This window comes from Lycium barbarum, chromosome 9 (assembly GCF_019175385.1).
Source record: "Lycium barbarum isolate Lr01 chromosome 9, ASM1917538v2, whole genome shotgun sequence".
Taxonomy (NCBI): Eukaryota; Viridiplantae; Streptophyta; class Magnoliopsida; order Solanales; family Solanaceae; genus Lycium; species Lycium barbarum.
In genome coordinates this window covers 120,323,685-120,342,813 of record NC_083345.1, presented here as the reverse complement: position 1 = coordinate 120,342,813, position 19,129 = coordinate 120,323,685, and the positions used below count along the sequence as shown (strand labels likewise).

Here is a 19,129-nt window from a genome sequence, read left to right as displayed (position 1 = left end):
CTTCAACAACCCATTCACAAAAAAAAAAAAAAAAAAAAAAAAAAAGATTGTCTATTTATTTATCCTTTTGATTTTATAAAACCTATTCAAGGTCTAGTTTGAACAAGATGAGAGAGGTGGACTGATACTATCACACAATTTAACAAGTTTCCAAATTCGCTCATATCTTAGTTTCACCCTTAGTTGTTAAAAAATAGATCCCAAATTAGCTTCCTTTGTTTGAAAGAGGTGAATTCTCCCAACTACAGATGTTGACCAAGGTCCACACATGACAACCTAAACTCTTTTCATAGGAACCGAGAACTTGTCAAAAATGTCAAACGATAAAGTCATGTAAGGGGAACTAACAGTTTCTCAACTTAACATGTAATACCAGTTTTAACCCACTACTAAACTGTTTTAGTGCATTCTAACAACAAGATGAACAATGCTAATTACACACAATATTTTGACTACAAGTTCATGAAATCTATTTGCATAGCCTTTCATCTTTCCACATGAACCAGATTCAAAATTTAAATTAAGCATCATGTTTAAGCTAAATCATTTGTCAAGGGATTGAGATCAACACAGGGCAACACATAACGCTCGTTAAGTCGACTATCGTACGGACAAACCACATAATCATATTAGCAACTAAACTAAGCTAAACATATGTTAAAAACTGAAGATAGGCTAGGCTGAACCAAAACACATACCATGAACGAAACAAATCCTACATACTTTGATTGGCATACTTAGCATATAACCTGGACTAAATAAAATCTAAACTAATATATACATAAACACAAAAAAAAATACTGAATTTTTTAAAACAGGAGAAAAGAACTTTACCCTTTTTCGATGCAGCGACGGGGCATAGCGTCGAATCTACTCTCTCGTTATGAATAGATTCGGACCTCAAACCAAATGAGTCCGCAATAACAGTAAAGAGAAAATACAAGAGTTTCGGAAAAGATGATATGAAAAGTCAAATCTTTTTTAAAAGGGAAGAATAAGCCAAAACCCCTTTTTAGCATTGCAGAGAGAGTGAAAGTCACGATAGAGAGAGATAAAAAAGGGTCCTGGGAGTGAGATATGTTAGGCTTGGGGTAATGGGTTAGGTCATTTTGATTGGGCTCGATTTTGGGCTAATAGTTGTTGGGCCGATTGTTTGAGCTGATTCAAAGGGTAAATGGGCTGATAATTACCTAGGATGAACATGAATATGGAAAAAATGGGGTCAGCAGCATCAACTTTGCCGAATTGTTAATTAACTAGCCAACTTTTGTTTAGGAAATCCATCCTTTCTAATATTGCTTCTAATATATATTATATAATAATACTAATTAGATGATGATGATAATAATAATAATAGCAGTAGTAGTACCAGCAACAATAGTAGTAGTAATAATAAGAACAACAACAACGTTAATAATAATAATAATGAAAATGAGATAATTTGATCCATTCTTAATTAAGAAGCTCAATAAAGTGAATTGGAAGAAAGGAGGGTCAAAATTGGGTGTCAACATTTATATTATAAGTATATTCTTAGTATATTTTAGTTATTTTTCAAGTATATAACTTTTTAGTTTTTAATTTAAGTAGATGTATATTATAAGTATATCTGTAGTATATTTTAGGTATATCCCTAACTTAATATAAGTAAAAATATGAACACAAGTAAATAGAAGAAAGCTAAATGAGCCATATATTTTATTCATTCTTGGATAACATTTATTTGCAAGTTGTAGTTTTTTTAACTTGCAAATAATACGTGAGTTGTAAAGAAATAGTAGAATAATAAAATCACCAATTTTTAATCATTTGGTTAATTTCCCCCATATCATATTCGGCCGTGGAGATATCTTCAAAGTCTTCTATTTGGTCCGCTCCACTTGCTATCAAATCTTCAATCTCTTCCTCTTCGCCTTCCACCGCTTCTAAGTTTTGGTTGCGTCGCTCCAATCTAATCCAATCGCGAATGCACTCTAGTACTTGCAAGCTAAATCCGGATAATCAGTGTCTATGGTCTCTAATTTGTTGTCTTCCTTAGCTAAATGCACTCTCCGAAGCCACGGTTGATATTTGAACCATAAGGATATCTCGAGCCATTCTTGAAAGTATTGTATAAGCTTGCCTTGTATTTCTTTCACCATGCTAAGACATCCAAATAATCCATTTCCTTGATATCCACATTTTGCTGCATCAAATAAAGGCGATATTCATCAAAGTTTGCATTATGAGAAGGAGTTGGATGTGAATGTAAAACTTTTAAATGCGACAAACCCGACAAGCCCTTTTTGCTACTTTGAGAAGTAGTAGGGCGTGGAGCAACGGGTGTAGCATTTTCTTCCAAATTTGAGTAATGACTAAAATTTTTTCCAAACTCGTCATCAATCGCGAGCTCGGCGTCAGCTAAAGATGGTTCAACTCCCTCTTCAATTTCTAAAAATGTATAAATTTGACCAATCAATGCTCTAGTATAAGACATTTTTAAACAAGGATTTAAAAGAGAACCCAATATAAATAAAGTTGGGATGGGAAAAAACACTTCTTAAATTTTGTTGTCATATTAAAAATAGCCTTTTTATAACCGGATTTATTTTTATATTCTTGTAAAACTCTAGCTATTTCCGCTAAGTAGGCTAAAATTTCGGTTACCGTGGGATAGAATTGTTTAGAAAAAGCAAGAGTTTCATTATAAAAAATTTCTAAGAGTTCAACACATTCCTTAACATCTTCCCAATCCGTAAAATTTAAGCAATCATCATTATTAATATTATATTTGTTGCGAATTTGTTGTATGGGAATTCTATACTCATATGCTTGTTGTAGCATAATGTAAGTGTAGGTCCACCCAATCTCAATTTCTACTTGAATTTTCCTAGGTCTAAGGTTATTTTCCACACAAGAATTCTTAAAATCTCTAAGTCTTCCTCTATTAGCATTACAAAAAAGAAACGCAACCGCATCTCTAACTTTTTGAATAGAATCTTCAAAACACACAAGACCATCTTTAACAATTAAGTTTAAAATGTGACAACTACATCTCACATGAAAAATATTTTTTAGCGGAGAGTTTAATTCCCTTTTTAAAAGATCAACGGTCTTTGTATTATTAGAAGCATTACCTAAAGTAATACAAAGTGTTTTTCTATAAATGTTAAAAAGTCTCATAATAGTAGACATTGAATCTGCTAAAATTTTTCCATCGTGACGACCTTTCTCTTCATCATATAAAAAAGCTATAATTCATTTTTGCATAACCCAATTATTATCAATCTAATGACATGTAATAGCAAAAATATCTAATTTGTTAAGACTAAAACCCAAATCAGCGGTAAGAGAAACATTACAATTTAAAGAATTAAATACATGGCGCAAATTAAATCTATATTTTTTATACTAATCTATAACATCCGTTCTACAAGTACTTCTAGGAATACCCTCAAATAACGGATTATAACAACGTTGAATGTAAGTAACAAACCCCAAACCCGAAGGAAAGAAAAATGGTAAACAATCATAAGTTACCGTTTTAGCTATTTCTACACGCTCTTTTTTCTTATCACACTTAAAAATTTTACCTGGTTCGTAGGTCTATCGTCATTTGAGTACCCACCACATTTGAACCCATTTGCTTTCCCCAAACATCCATATGTTTCTTTCTCATATGACTATTTAGTGTACCCGTTCCACCATCCTTACTAGTTCCTTGCCTAAAAGCAAATACTTGTTTACATATGTTACATTTAGCTGTTTGGCTTTCTTTATCCCTTAGTCATAAAATTTCAAATTTTAGCGGTTGTCTTACGAGTTCTAGGCGGTTTATCTTGTGTATGTGATTGTGCAGGACCTGTATCTCTTATGGAATTTTCGGGGGCTTGTGTTTCATCATCATCATCATCATCATCATCAACAACAACAATTTCATTAAAAGTGTCGGTATAATGTTATTGCATTGCCTCATGATCTAAAAGTGAATTATTTCCACTAACATCAATACCTAAATTAGGTGTTTCTTCCACAAATGTTTCCTCATTAAACTCACCCCTAACAGTACCACTACTACCGACACCACGTCTAAATCTCTTCGCCATTATTAAATATAATTAATTTAAATTACACTCAAATAAATCATAATGAAAATCAATTGCCTAGAATTAAATTGCGTAAATTAAATTACGAAAAATAAAGATAGAGTTGGAACGAAGGTACCAAATTGCCGGACTAATTTCCAACAAAGTGAAGGCGGCTAGAATTGCAAATCCACCATAGCTACTTCGGATTATTGCAAAATCACCAATTCCACCAATAATATTATAATTGCAAAATTAATAATTGAAACTATAATAAGACTTTATAATATTTAATTGAGAGAAATTTAAAGTGGCTAATTGTTGCAAAGTAACTATAATTGAGAGATTGAGAGAAAGAGAAGAGTGAATTGGTGTGGATTAAAATGGAAATGAAGAGGTGTTTATATAGAGGTGGAGGATGAGTTAAAGTGTTAAAAAAAATTAGGGGGTTGGGGGGGCCAAAATGGGGGTTTGGAACCGTTTGGCAATGGTCATTTTTGCAAATGGACCGTTGGCCAACGGTCCAACCCACAGCCAATGGCTACATTTAAAAAAATAATTAATTCTACCGGTTTAACTAGTCCGGTTCCGGTTTTACTGATTTAACCGGTTCCGGTTCCAAAAAAATCGAAACCGGACTGGTATTTATTAAACGGTTGATCGGAACCGGTTAACCGGTCCCTATCGGTTTCGGTTCCGATTCCAGTTACCGATTTCCAGTTATCAGTGTTAACCGATTAACCCGAACAGGTTGACGGGCTTAGTGCATGCTCACTTCCACAAAATGGGGGATGTGACCCCTCACGTTGATAGAGTGGTTATCTTAAAAAACAAACATTAATTTTTTTATATTGAAATAATATAAGAAAATAATTGAAAGATAAAGGTTTACTACTTCAATTTAACAAGAAACTCTTTCCCGAGGGAGGGATGCTTACAGACGGGGTTGTGGAACGCCTTCCCAGCATTTTATAATCGTTTGAGGGCCATTCAATGGAATTTCTTTATCGATCCACCATACCAAGCAAATGAGAATTTAGTTCGCAAGTTCTACGTAAATTTGAAGAAGGTGAACTTCAATGATCCGGTAGTCATGATAGGAGGGAAAATGGTAAGGTTTGGAGCCCAAGAAATCAATGCCATATATAACTTGCCCAATCACCCTATTGAGCCGTTGAAGGCCAAAGAGGATTGTGGAAATGGTCGTTGGTTGGTAGATACTTTGTGTGGAGAGGGTGTAAATGTGTCGTGGTTAAACAAGAGGTCAGGAATCACTAATTATGAATTCAATGCAGAGGCTAGAGTGTGGCAACATATACTTGTGAGGAGGGTCTCTCTTGTCTTCAAACACTTCTACTTGTACGTATCCCCGTGCTTTGATCATTGCTTGTACATAGGATGGGATTGAGGTGAATATCGATCACCACATTATCTGAGATTTGAAGGGAGTACACTTATGCACCTCGAAAAAGTTCGAATTTGATGTTTCCATCCTTGATCACAGAGTTATGCAAGCTAGTTGGCGTTGAAGGGGATCCTGATGATAACATGGTAGACCCTGATTTTATTTGACCCGTGCAGAATTAAGGGCGAAGGTGGTGCGATTTCTGGCAAGAAGAGGAAGGTTCAAGTGAGCACAAGTGATGGTTCTACCTCCTCAATCGGAGGGACCTTTTGGAGAGATCAATTCCCAGCTCAAGGTTGTTTATGATGCGATGACTCAGTGTGCCGAGGGGTCCACCAATGCTGGGCCTAGTGATCTTGCAGGTGAGAAGTGGCAGAAGTTCTTGGAAGACTAGAAGACTCAGGTTGAATCGAGCAAGAAAATGGCTACTTCTGTGAAGACTTTGGAGAAGGCCTACACTGATATGGCCAAGGCCCATAATGATCTTCGGCTTAAAGTTGAGGCAGAGCAGGTCAAAAACAAGAAAACTCACAAGTTCTTGGTAAGATGTGGCAAGGGATCAAGGCTATCTTCAAATGGGCTAACCCGTCGAAGGAGATTCCGGTTGCGGATTGCTATGATGATGAGAGCTACTATTTCATGACCGATGAGAATGATAGGGCCCCGACTGTTCACAAGGAGGCTGATCAATACTTGCATCCGTAAAAGATGCAGCAAGTGTAGCAGTGAGTACAAAACAGCAGTACTCATGCAGCATCGTGACCGTCCCTAAATGATACGGAGACGAGTGCTGGCCAACACTTACCACTTCCATAACCAAGATAAATACAAGAAGTCATAGATGTAAATAACATTCAGGTTATACTTCCTACTGATGTGTCCATATTTTATGTACTTCCTACTAATATGTCCATATTTTGCGTAAATGCTAAAGTGCAATTAGAACACTCGTCTTTATTTAATATCTAGAAGAGTTTCTCAAGAGTCTGGCAGAGTATTAAGAAGCCAAAGTCCCTGTATTTCTTCATCAAACTTGACACCCATATCTAGACAACTGATCAAGGACACCCTGAAAATCATTGATATGATCATAAATAGAGCTACCCTAGTTGTATCTAATATTCGTCAATTGTTTCAGTAGGAACAACTTATTATTGCCAGTCTTTGAAACATAAAGTGTCTCGAGCTTTTCCCACAAGCTTTTAGCATTTGTCTCATTCACAATAATGATTTCGAACATTATCTTCAAACCATTGCCTAATATAGCCACAAACCTGTAAGTGCTCAAATTCTCAATCCTCATCTTCAATAGACTCGAGTTTCTTAGAAGCAAACACAGGTAAATGCAATTTCTTGACAAATAGAAGATCTTTCATCTTGCTTTTCCAAATATGGTAATTACTACCATTTAAACAAACAATCTTGCTCATATTTGCCTCCATCATTCAAATAGACTTATCAATCAACATAACCAAATATAACCACAATGATCTGATACCACTTTGTTGGGAAGAAACAAGCAATAACCAAATTGCACGATAAGGTAATAGCGGAAGAAATACCCAAGTCGAAACTTCCCACACTATTGAACCAAGAGAAGACAATAAATACTAGCACAAATGGAATTCGGGCAGCAGCTATACTAACAATAAAATAGGCAAAGTAAGCAAAAATAAATCTAATGAAAGAGACACCAAATTTACGTGGTAAAACCCCTTCAAGGTGAAGAGATAACATCCACGGGACCTCCGGCCCACAAAAGCTCCACTATAAACAACAAGAGTTACAACAATGTTCTCCAAATGGCTACAATAACAAAGCCAAGCATGGAGCAACAATACATAAAAGATAGCATCAAAACTAGTGAAGAAAGGAGAGAAATTACCCCCAAAAACTGAGCTACTGTTCGTACTCGAAAAATTGGAGCTACAAACCACAAAATTCTGATCTTCACCATTGAAATAGAAGAATCAGATGTTGAGAACCCCCAGTTCAAATTTCAGCACGATCCAACAGTTAACGAATCGGTAAACACAATTTAAAGTGGACTGTTGTATCAGAAAATTTCTGAACGAAAATCTGCTTTCTGTCTCACATTTTTCTCTCTACATGGCTGCTATGAATTCACTCTTGTGTTGTCAAAATAAGACCTAAATTGATCCTATATATAGAGGAAAGTTTGGGCAAAATTGGCCTGATCCAAATTGAATTGGGATTTTATTAATCCAATTCCACGTAGGAAGGGAAAACTCAAAAATCTAACAATTCTAACATATGTCAACGGGAGTGGTGTGTGCGTCATCAGCTCACTCCCACTTCTTATATAGGAGAAAAAGAATGTACTTTGTGCACACAGATCCTAGTACTAGTGGATCACATGGATAATCGTGATCCGGAATTGCGGTTCGTCTAGTAGTGAGCCAACCGCTTTTAGTTATATGGTGGTTGGATATTCTTTTGTTGATTTCTTTTATTGTAGGTGTCGAAGTTGTAATCTTTTTGACTTTAAGATGCTTTGGACTCCATATGTGGGCTTAGATCTATTTAATCCAAAATGATGTGTTCGCTATAGGAATTTGCAACATATTTAACTATTATATTAAATTTTGTTAGATTATTTTCTTTATTTGGTTTAAATCATTGGATTAGATGATTTGATTTGTCGCTAAGAATAGTTCGCTCGGCAAGGGGTTGTGGGTCATAGACTCTTGGAATTTTGGTTCATGACATAGTTATATAAATAGTATGATAATTTAATATCACAAGTCTTAAAAGTCTTCATTTGTTTCTTAACTTTTGTACTTAATATCAACTTTCCACATAAATTGAAATGGATAATGTATATATACAAAAATGTCTATGAATTTATCATCTGCATTTGACTCATTATTTCGTGCATAAATAGACTTCTTGTGTGACAGGGAGACATGACAACTTAGATCATAAGCTTGTTTCAACTGAAAATTGAAGTCTTATACCTGTTTGCTAGCAGAATCCAGACTTTTATCTATTACCAAGCAAGTACATAACTAATATGGAGGTGCTTCCGTCTTATTTCTGAGAACACAAAAGTAAAGGACATTGATTTTCTGTCAACACAGTACAACAGCGCTTACATAGCTAAATTCTGCTAGAAATTCAATGACACACACATCCACAAAGAAGCTAAGCCCCTCTAGAAAGAGTTAGATTATTTATTGGCCGGTATACAAAAGAAACTTCTTGTACCAGTAAGCAGATTTCTTATGGTATCGTTTTAGTCCGTTCTTGTAGTCAACAAACGTGAGGCCAAATCGGACTGTGAAACCAGCATCCCATTCATAGTCATCTAAGAATGACCACACAAAATGTCCTTTTACGTTTGCTCCATCCCTGCAAATTATTATGCAACTTATTTAGATTAAATTCTAAAATACCAAAAACAAAATCTGGAAAATAAAACAAAATCTACAAGAAATAATAGGAGTGATAGAAGAAAAGAGAAAGCTTACTTTATAGCTTTTGACAGAAACCATAGATGGCCTTCATAATACTTTATCCTCATGTCGTCATTAAGAGATTCATTAAGTGGCATTGTGCTATTATTGGCATCTGCCATCCCTGAAAATTTATGTCAAAAAATTTAATGTCTGCATAAGTTTGACTCCTAAATATATTCAGGAATTTCTTAAAAAATAACTGTAAATAAGTATTTATAAAAGGATTTTCTTCTTATATTTTGTTTGAAAGAGTTTCAAATAATTGCTCTTCTATGAGTGATGGCAAACATTGGTAACCTTGGCTAGGCTAATCTTTCAAGAACAAAAATTTTAAGTTCAAATTGAGCTAATTTAAGTACCATTTTCGGTGATGTAGACGGGAGGATTGTTATATTTTTCCTTGATGTGAAGCATGAGACCATATATCCCTTTTGGATAAATGAAAAGCCAATCCAAGGCAGTCTACAAGTATTAACAAAACCATATTAGTTAAGTTTGAAGAAAATGCTTAATTACGAGGAAAGAAAGAAGAAATTAGAAAGTATACCGGTGTGCCAATAGGTTTTCCGTCCTTTTGTGCTGAATAGAAAGCAAAAAAAAAAAAAAAAAAAGTAAATAATAACTATTATAAACTGAACATGAATACTAAAACAACAACAACATATACAGTATAATCTCACGAGTAGGGCCTGAGGAGGATAAAGTGTATGCAGACCTTATCCCTACTCTTTGTTAGGTTTTTGGATTTTCCCTTCCTATGTGGAATTGGATTAATAAAACCCAATTCAATTTGAACCAGGTCAATTTTTCCCAAAATTTCCTCTCTATATAGAATCAATTTAGGTCTTATTTTAAGAGAGAGAAAAAAATGAGAGAGAAAACAGATTTTCGTCCAGAAATTTTCTGCTACAGCAGTCCGCTTTAAATTGCATTTTCCAATTTGTTAACCGTTGGATCATGCTGAAATTTGAACTAGGGGTTCTCAACATCTGGTTCTTCGATTGCAATGGTGGAGATCGGATTTTGTATTCTGTAGCTCCAGTTTTCGAGTACGAACAGTAGCTCATTTTTTGGAGTGACTTCTTTCCTTTCTTCGCTAGTTTTGATGCTATCTTTTATGTATTGTTGCTCCATGCTTGGCTTTGTTGTTGTCGCCATTTGGAGAACATTGATGTAACTCTTGTTGTTTATAGTGGAGCTTTTGTGGGCGGTAGGTCCCATGGATGTTTCCTCTTCACCTTGAAGGGGTTTTACTACGTAAATTTGGTGTCTCTTTCATTCGATTTATTTTTGCTTGCTTTGCTATTTTATTATTGGTATAGTTGCTGCCCGGATTCCATTTGTGGTAGTGTTTATTGTCTTCTCTTGGTTCAAATAGTATGGGAAGTTTCGACTTGGGTATTTCTTCCATTGTTACCTTGTCGTGCAATTTGGTTATTGCTTGTTTCTTCCCAACACTCTCGAGGTAGAAAGACTATTTCCAAAAGACCTCGGTTCAAGTGCATCAAATCAAAGTAGTTATGAAAAGGAATCATGGTAGTAAGGAAACCATGACAACTAATGAGGAAAGCAGTACAAGGCATTCAGAAAAAAGAACAGTAACAACGAAATAAGCTAAGATACATCACAAGCAAGAAATTACATGAATAAGGCTAATATCATGACAAACAAGATGCTCCCGAACATGAATATTTTGAAAATTTTGCGAGGGTGAGGATTTGTTGACTTACGTGTTAGATCAGCATGATTGTCCGTAGAGTAGCTGAGGTTAACTCTATTAACAGAGAGCAACGGAGAAGCATAATATGTGGTATAGTAATTCATCCCTAAGAAATCCATTGACCCTTTCACTAACTTTGATTCCTCAGGTGTGAATTTTGGGAGCCGATGTCCTACAATAGCTCGCATGCTTGCTGGGTAGTCACCATATGTTATTGGATCCAAAAACCTATATCAATGGATATTAATAGCTCTCTTAGGAACAACGAGAGACTAAGAATTTGCAATGACATTGATAATTACAATAATTATCGCATAGTTTATGAACTTCAATATTTTGTTTAAAGTTAGTCATATGCAACTGGGAAGCTTGAATTTTCACTAAATCATGAATTCAAAATATAAGTAAGTAAACATTGCTGATTCTTTCATATTAGTTTTGGGGTGAGCGTTTGGTCTCCTTATATGGTATTGGGCAATTCTTCCCTCGCTAGCTAACTTTTGGGGTTGAGTGAAGCTAAGATCCATTCTTTACAAACATATAAAGAAGTCAAGAGAATACAACATATACTAAAAATTTGTAAAGTTAACCTATTTACACAGTGTTATTTTTCCGGTGAAGGGATGTCAATTGACTCTCCAAACAAGGGTATCTCCGCCCTCGACCATATACATAGTTGACACCATTTTAATCACAAACGGAAGCCATACCAATAATCTATAAAATTATCCTGGAGTATTTTATATATACCTTCTACTCTCTCCGTTCACTTTTACTTGTCCACAATAGACGTTGCACGCCCCTTGAGAAAAAACAAATGAAGTGCATATTTGACCATAATACTCATATTAATGATGTATAGATTCAATGAACTTAGGAAATAATTTAAGGAATGAGTAGTTAGTGTTAAGGGTAAAATTAAAAAAAAAATTATTTTTTCTTGATATGCTAAAGTGAACAAGTAAAAGTGAACGAGGGAGTATCATTTATAAAACTAATTTAAAGAAATATCCATTCTTGTTGTTAGCATATATATGCCCATAAAGTATTTGTAATATGACGCAGATAATCATTTAAAATGTGAATCGATTCTTGAATCTAAACATGGAACACGACAGATACGGTGTGTAGAAATTAATTCTCAATGATAATGCAATTTAATCGTTCTCGACACTCGACAGCGATTCTCTCTCCCCACCATTAAATGTATCAATAACAAGTTAGTCAATAACTGGTTGCTTGGAGTGTAGGCGTTTGAATATGATCAGCATTTAGACATGCGATTTTATCTCATGATTTTACTTCATGATCCCAAATCACCCCAAAAAGCATGACTTGGAATTCCAAATCATTATTTCAAACTTTTTAAATATAAAAGTTCATGACCCATAAGTTTATATTTTGTAAAAATAGATTCATAAGTTGGCAGATATATTTACTAATCATTTATATAAAAGATTAAAAGGTCTACAAGTTGGTAGTATATTTATAACAAATTTTACTGTTACCAACCATACGGGAAGATTATATATTAAAGAGTAATTTCTAAAACTCATGTTCAATTTTCCATTTTTTAAGTTTGATCAATTGATGTTATATATTTTAAAAATTCCTTTTAGATCGTATTAATTTTGTTATGAACTATGACTTGCTCATTTGATAAGATTGTATAAGAATTGGAAAAGTTTTGATGATTTTCACAACTTGTGGGGTTTTTATATCTATAAAAAAAAAATACAATTTAAAAAATCTAAATTACATGTCCAAACATGATTTTATATCATAATTTCATCCCATAATTTCAAATTATGTCCAAACGGCTCCTTAATCTAGTTAGAGCACTTACCAACCCAGCATAAAGTCAAGAGCTCTTAGTGGGGCCTTGAGTCCTTGAGGTGTGTTGATTTTAGGCACAAACCAATGAGTGACTAGAGTAATTCCTATCTGGCCTTTCTGAGTTTTCTGCAATTATTTTAAAATATATCAGTGAATTTGAAGTGATTCTTGAATGATGTGTATATCAAAATTAGATCAGGTAAAGTTCAAAAACAACTTCTCTTATAAAAGCCTCTGCTAGTAGTAATCAGAATCAGAAAGCTAACCTGATATTTCTCTCTGTACACCTTAACACCAGTTGCATGTGCAAGAAGCAAGTTGTGAGCTACAATGTATGGCTCAGTTCCAGAATTACCCTCAGTGCAGTTGCCTACAAATTTAGAACATCTTCCTGGTGCAAAGGTTCCTTTTGTATATCCATTCATGCTGTATGAAAGTGGCTCATTCATAGTTATCCAGTACTTCACTCGATCCCCAAATTCTTTGAAGCAAATGTCCACAAAGTTACCATAGTCTTTCCTGAATTAATATAATACATCATTGAATGTTGATTGGGATATCTTCGGAGTAATTAATTTTGTCTACTATCCTACTTACGCTATTTTGGAACTTAGAAACCCTCCATATTCGTCTTCAAGGGCTTGTGGTGTGTCCCAGTGGAATAGAGTCACAAAAGGAGTTATACCTAACATGAAGAAAATAAGACTGTGTTTTTAAAGGAATAAATCAGATGAGAACAATGAGAGAGAGAGAGAGAGAGCGAGCTGTATTTACCATTAGCAATTAGCTCGTTGAAGACATTATTGTAGAATTTGATGCCTTCTGGATTCACTCCTTTGCTTACCTTCCCATCTTAAAATGAACAAGGAAAACTTTCAGCACACAATGTGATCGCAGATCAACTATTAGCTTGCTTATTTTTTTCTTCTTACGTAATTACTCCCTCCATTCCAATTTAAATGTCTTAGTTTGATTGCAAACAAAGTTTAAAGAATAAAAAGAGACTTTTGAAACTTGTGGTCTTAAATTAAATATGTTTATAATGTATTAAAATGCCTTTTGAATTTGTGGTTTTAAACTTGACACGTAGGATAATTGAATTGTCAACTTACTAAATACAGTATAGAAATAGACATTCTTTTTGGTCATATAAAAAAGAAAAGTAAAACATTTAAATTGGGACGGAGAGAATATATTCCTTAATTACTATTTTTACTGTATATATTTCAGTAGTATCTCACATAGGAAAGTATTCTTACATGGTAAAATCCGAGACCAAGAGATAGACAACCTGAAAGCTTTCAATCCCAGTTCCTTAAGCATTTGAATGTCTTCCTATTATAGTGCTCAATATTTTTCAATAGTCAGTGAAACAAACATATATCCGGAAACAGCCTCCCTACCTCCCAAGATAGGAGTAAGATCTACGTACACTCTACCTTTTCCAGACTCCATAATGTGGGATTGCACTGGGTATGATGATGAGTGAAACAAACATATATATGCAGTTAAAAAAAAAAGATAAAAAAAAGTAAAACACTGTGTGACATATACCTTATACCGATGATAGAAATCAACAGCGACATCTCCAGTAGAACGGTCAAAGATCTTTTCTGTATATTGGGAGAATATTTTCTCCGAATGAGTTAGTATGACGTGAAGAAAGAAACAGTTAAAAAAAAAAGTTACTAGCTTAAAATATTCATATGGTTAGATCCATCACTCATGAGTTATGGCACATCTTGTTTGTTGAAATGAGATTCCCTAGCTTTAATCCAAAGAGAAGTGCATGCATGTTTTCTACAAGTAGGTCTAAGGAGATCAATTTTGAAACTAGAATGACAAGATAAGATTATTAAAGACAGAATACTTAAGACCCTCTAAATTAAATTTGGCAGCTTTATTCAGATTTTTTTTAAATAATACTTGTTCCTAATTTCCCCACGTGACATTTTTTTTTATATTAATAGTTACTTTCTCAAATAATAAATGTTCCTAATTAGCCCCCCCCCCCCCCCCCCCCCCCCACCAGGAAAAAAAAAAAAAAAAAACCAAAACTCATACTTAGCTTTTCTATAATCATTACCCCGTTAAAAGAAAAATGATAAAAGAAGAAAAAACCGGTAGCTATATTTTAATGGAGGAATAGAGAAGATATATGGAAGAAAATTAGAAAATAATCGTTCGAATGACTAAATAGAAAAGGAAATGGTATATTAGATTTTTTTACACATCAAATTAATATGAAGTGGTTGTCATTTGATATTCTCACGCTCCAAACATCATTTGAAATCACTTAGATTATATAAAACTCAAGTACATGTGTATAATTATGACCATGCATGTTTGACGAAGAAATGATTATAAAACTAAGTATAGGGGTAATTAGGATCAGACATACTTTAGGGGAATTTAAATAAAATGCTCCAAATTTAGAAGATCTTTGGGTATTTCACCATTATTAAATTAAACAAGTACCGCACGCTTCGTTATAAATCGTCCCACCGCTAGAAAATATATTTTTTATAGGTCATGATTTGATTGGTAAAAATTGGACCGCTGAATTAATATTTAAATGCTTGAGATTGAGTGAGTTTGAATTTTTGGAAGCCCATTCTATACAGACAACTAGCGAGTGTCCGATTTCTGAAATCTAAACTCAAATTTCATGTTTAGAAGAAATACTAACAATATTAATATGGTCCAAAATAAGTCTTGACAAACGATTTTGATTTACATTAGGATGAAGCAGCAAGTTTCTTTCAAATTAGGCAACTAATTCCTTTAAAGTTTTGCTTAAGATCATAAAAATATGTATAATCGCATACTTGGTTTATACGAAAAAAGAAGATGTTTTATTTCTAAACATGTCATTCTGACGAAGGAACTAGAAATAGTCCGACCGATTCATAACCGACACCCTCTCTTCATAAAGAACTCCAATTGCATATTTATATACAAGGTAGTTGGTGAATAAAACCGACGATGAAGCTTTTTTCAATTTAACTTATCCGATTTGGTTTTCGAGGAAAGGAGTGAATATTGTCCGGTTGTCCCTTTACATTTTGAGTAAATTAGAGAAAATTTTCAATTATTTTTGGGAATAAAAAAAAATTCCTACAAATTAAAGGTCGTTATATGTGTCTTTTAGAAGCTTTAAGTATTAAAGTAAAGATATTTTGTAAAAAAATTATTAAAGGTTACAAGACCAATTAACCCTTTAGTTTGTTGTAAAAAACATTAATACTTCCTTCATCCTGAAAAGAATGACAATCGAGATTCAAAATATCAGAGTAAATGACTAGTTGCATCTAACTTCCGAGTGAAGTCAGACAAAGTTCATAGACTTAATTTTACATGCATAAAAACAGCATAAAAGGCAACACAATCACATCTTTTGTTTTAAATAAAAGTAACTAGAAAATTCTTTAAAGAAATAGTAATCAGTCCGTTTTAATTTAAGTGAGATTATTTAATCAGGCACAAAATTTAAGAAAAATATAAAATATTTAAAATAGTCCTTAGACATTTGACCCTGGAATTCTTTACTGCCACAATTTTCAAAGTTAGTGTAGAAAGAATTATACATTTCAAACATTAACAAACTATGCACTAGTATAAGACACTCTTTTTTATATTAATTTACATGGATCTATTTGATTGTGCATGATTAAGAAAGAAATCAATACGTTTGAAACCTATATGTTAAATTTCATAATATTTATTTGCTCATAAGAATTTTAAAACATGAGATTTTAAGCATAACATTGTGTGGCCATTTAAAAAAATAAAAATAAAATAAGAATATTGAAATAAGTTGTTTCCCAATTTAGAAATGAATCACTCCTTTTTAAACAGGAGTGCATAGCTATTTATGAAGCTAATTATCGGAAATAGCTTCTCTAGCTAGCTTTCTATAGGGCAATCATTAAATAAAAGTTGAAAATCACTTGTTGTCGTTGATTTCTAAAATATTAGAACTACCTCTAGCTAGCTTTGTCCCCATCTTCAAAACAGTGAAGGCAGCTCATTTTGTGGATTACGTTTTCTTCAAGCTTTGAAGATGCAGTGATTGCTAATTCATGTTCAATTTACCACTTCAAAGTTTTTTTAGTTACTATCACAAATTTATATAACATCAAACAATCATGCAGCTCTCCCTCTCCACCTGCAGAATATAAGTGCAGGGTAAGGTAATAGTATTTTTGTTGAACAATGAATGAAGTCTCATATCGGTGGTTAATGAGATGTCTGATTTCCTTAAATGAACTTGGACAATCCTCTATCATGAGCTAACTTTTGGAGTTGAATTAGACCCAAGATCCATTTCATTATAATTATCTTGAGATTGGATTTGAACCACGCGCCGAGTAATGCTTTATTTAGGAATCGGACCTTTATGCTTTTATGCTTTTATGATTTTAATTTTATAAGATAACAGTAGTAAAGTTTAAATGAAGTCAGATGTAAACATCAAATCTTAGAAAACCTTTTTGTTCCTTTTTATTTTTTATAGTAGTAGTAATTCATCTTAATGCAGGATGGAGACCTGGGTGCCGACGAGTAAAAGTATCCCATATACTAGGTCCTCTTCCTCCTGTAAGAGCTGCTCCTTCAATCTGAAAACTCAGTAAGCAAAGAAAAAGAAAAAAGTTAATCTTATACTTCACGGAGAGCAATACATGTTAAGGTAATAAAGATTCAATATTAAATAGACTAAGTGTAGTAGTGTACTCTGTTTTAATATCTTAACTTTTAGGTGAGATGGTTTGAGACTTTAATATTATATCAGAGCAAGCAAAGGTCGTTTGTTTAATTTTCCCCACTAAAAGATGAAGGATGTCATCCTGAGTTCGACTGAAAGAATTATTTGAATAAAAATAATTTATAATTTATTTAGATAAACTAAAATAATAAGAGGCGGTAGAGAATATATTAAAAATAAAATAAAACTTTTTATACCTTCAATCAAGAAAATAAAATAAATAAAAAAGAAAAAGACCCTAAACTACGTTCATGATCTATATATGTATATTGACGTATGAACATAATGTTGACATGTAGTTATACCATTTTAAAATTGAATTATAGCTTAAACAAAAATAAATATTGAACAAAAACGATCTTTCCAATGTGTTGGCAGCAGATCGGTCGGCTATGGGACGGGGCTAGGAGCAGTAGGAGAAGCGATAAGTCCTTCAATCTACTCCTCAAAGTAGAAATGGAGGGTCGCTTTCAACACAATTCAAATAGATAGTTCTGCTCACATCAAGGGAACCTCTTCACTAACAAAGAAGCAACAGATGATATTCATTCTTTACAGTATTAAGTGATTGATTTATTTTGAAATATTGTTGGCACTTTACTCACAAACAAATATGCACTTGTGGGAGAAACATGGGAATAACATAGTTAATGTCGATCGCCTGAACATCTCGCATGTTCATAGAAACTAGTATGTATATGTGTGTGTATATATATGTATGTATTTGAACTTGAGCTCGTTGTAGAAACTCATAAACTTCAAATTCTGATCCACCTCTGATAAGGGACATGTTAAAAATACAATTAGATAAAAAAAAGTGTGATCTCTCTGATAGTTTAAGTTTTAAGATGAAATAGTTACACATTGCAACGATTTATAGACCATGTACCGGTAGGTGTACCTGGTAAGCAGCCGATGAAGCGCCAAAAACAAAATCAGAAGGAAAGGTGGTTCGATTAAATGGAGCATAAAAGCGCTTTGCAGGGATTGCAGCGCTCGTTAGAGCAAACAAATTCGCAAGGGCTACAAAGAAGAAGAAGAAGAAGAAACAGAAGCTTGAGAGAGCCATTGTTGGTTTGCTTCTGTCTAAGTTACAAGTTCTAGTTCATGCAATGCCCGCTATTTATAGCCATGATATACAAAAATATTGAAATGATTGTTGAAATAATAGTCATTAAGACGACACCATCATTCAAATAAAATATGTCATGTGTGCAGCGTTTCTTACATTTAGTCGTTCAGCAATTGTTAATTTTAAACATAAATTCAATACTAAAAATACATAGCATCATTCTCCTCTATTCTCTAGCATCATTCTCCTCTATTCTCTAACCCCAATAAAACTCGAGAAATCATTTTTTTCTGTGGTTACAACAAAAGAATTATTTTTAAAAAGAAATTAATACTTTCCGGACGATTATAATTTTTTAGATAAAACCAAACTAAGCAAGATTCACCTCTTCGACAGCCTTAAAGTTCTACTCCTTTTTCAATTTATATATATGTCATAATCAATGCGAGATCGAGGATACTTGTTCTTGATTGTCACTTCGTTCAAGTGTCTGTAGTCAATGCACATGCTTGCACTCCGCCCGTCTTTTTTCTTCACAAACAACACCGGCGCACACAAAATGAAACACCAGGACGAACGAAGCCTTTATCGAGAAACTCTTGAATGTACTTCTTCAACTCCCTTAACTCTAAAGGAGGCATACGATATGGGGTATATAGAAAGAGGCTGAGTCCCTGAAACAAGATCGATGCTGAACTCAGCTGCCCTCAACTATGAACACCATCCTTGCCAATAATTAAATATCGCTGGTTTCTTCACCGGCGGTTCCCTTGCCATTATCGTTGGTT

At 33.8% G+C, this 19,129-nt stretch overlaps 1 protein-coding gene across 1 annotated transcript; it reads right to left on the bottom strand.

Annotated features, from left to right (window-relative positions):
• Positions 1-8,450: 8,450 nt before the first annotated feature.
• Positions 8,451-18,380, bottom strand: LOC132609697 (vicianin hydrolase-like). Its single transcript, XM_060323804.1, has 13 exons — positions 18,171-18,380; positions 17,054-17,123; positions 14,059-14,117; positions 13,764-13,839; positions 13,279-13,356; positions 13,102-13,189; positions 12,771-13,023; positions 12,515-12,630; positions 10,679-10,896; positions 9,496-9,527; positions 9,308-9,410; positions 8,961-9,069; positions 8,451-8,841 (listed from the first exon to the last, which is right to left on the bottom strand). The coding sequence occupies exons 1-13, from the start codon at positions 18,336-18,338 to the stop codon at positions 8,664-8,666; spliced, it is 1,548 nt and encodes a 515-aa protein (XP_060179787.1). The 5' UTR covers positions 18,339-18,380; the 3' UTR covers positions 8,451-8,663.
• Between the last annotated feature and the right edge of the window lie 749 nt (positions 18,381-19,129).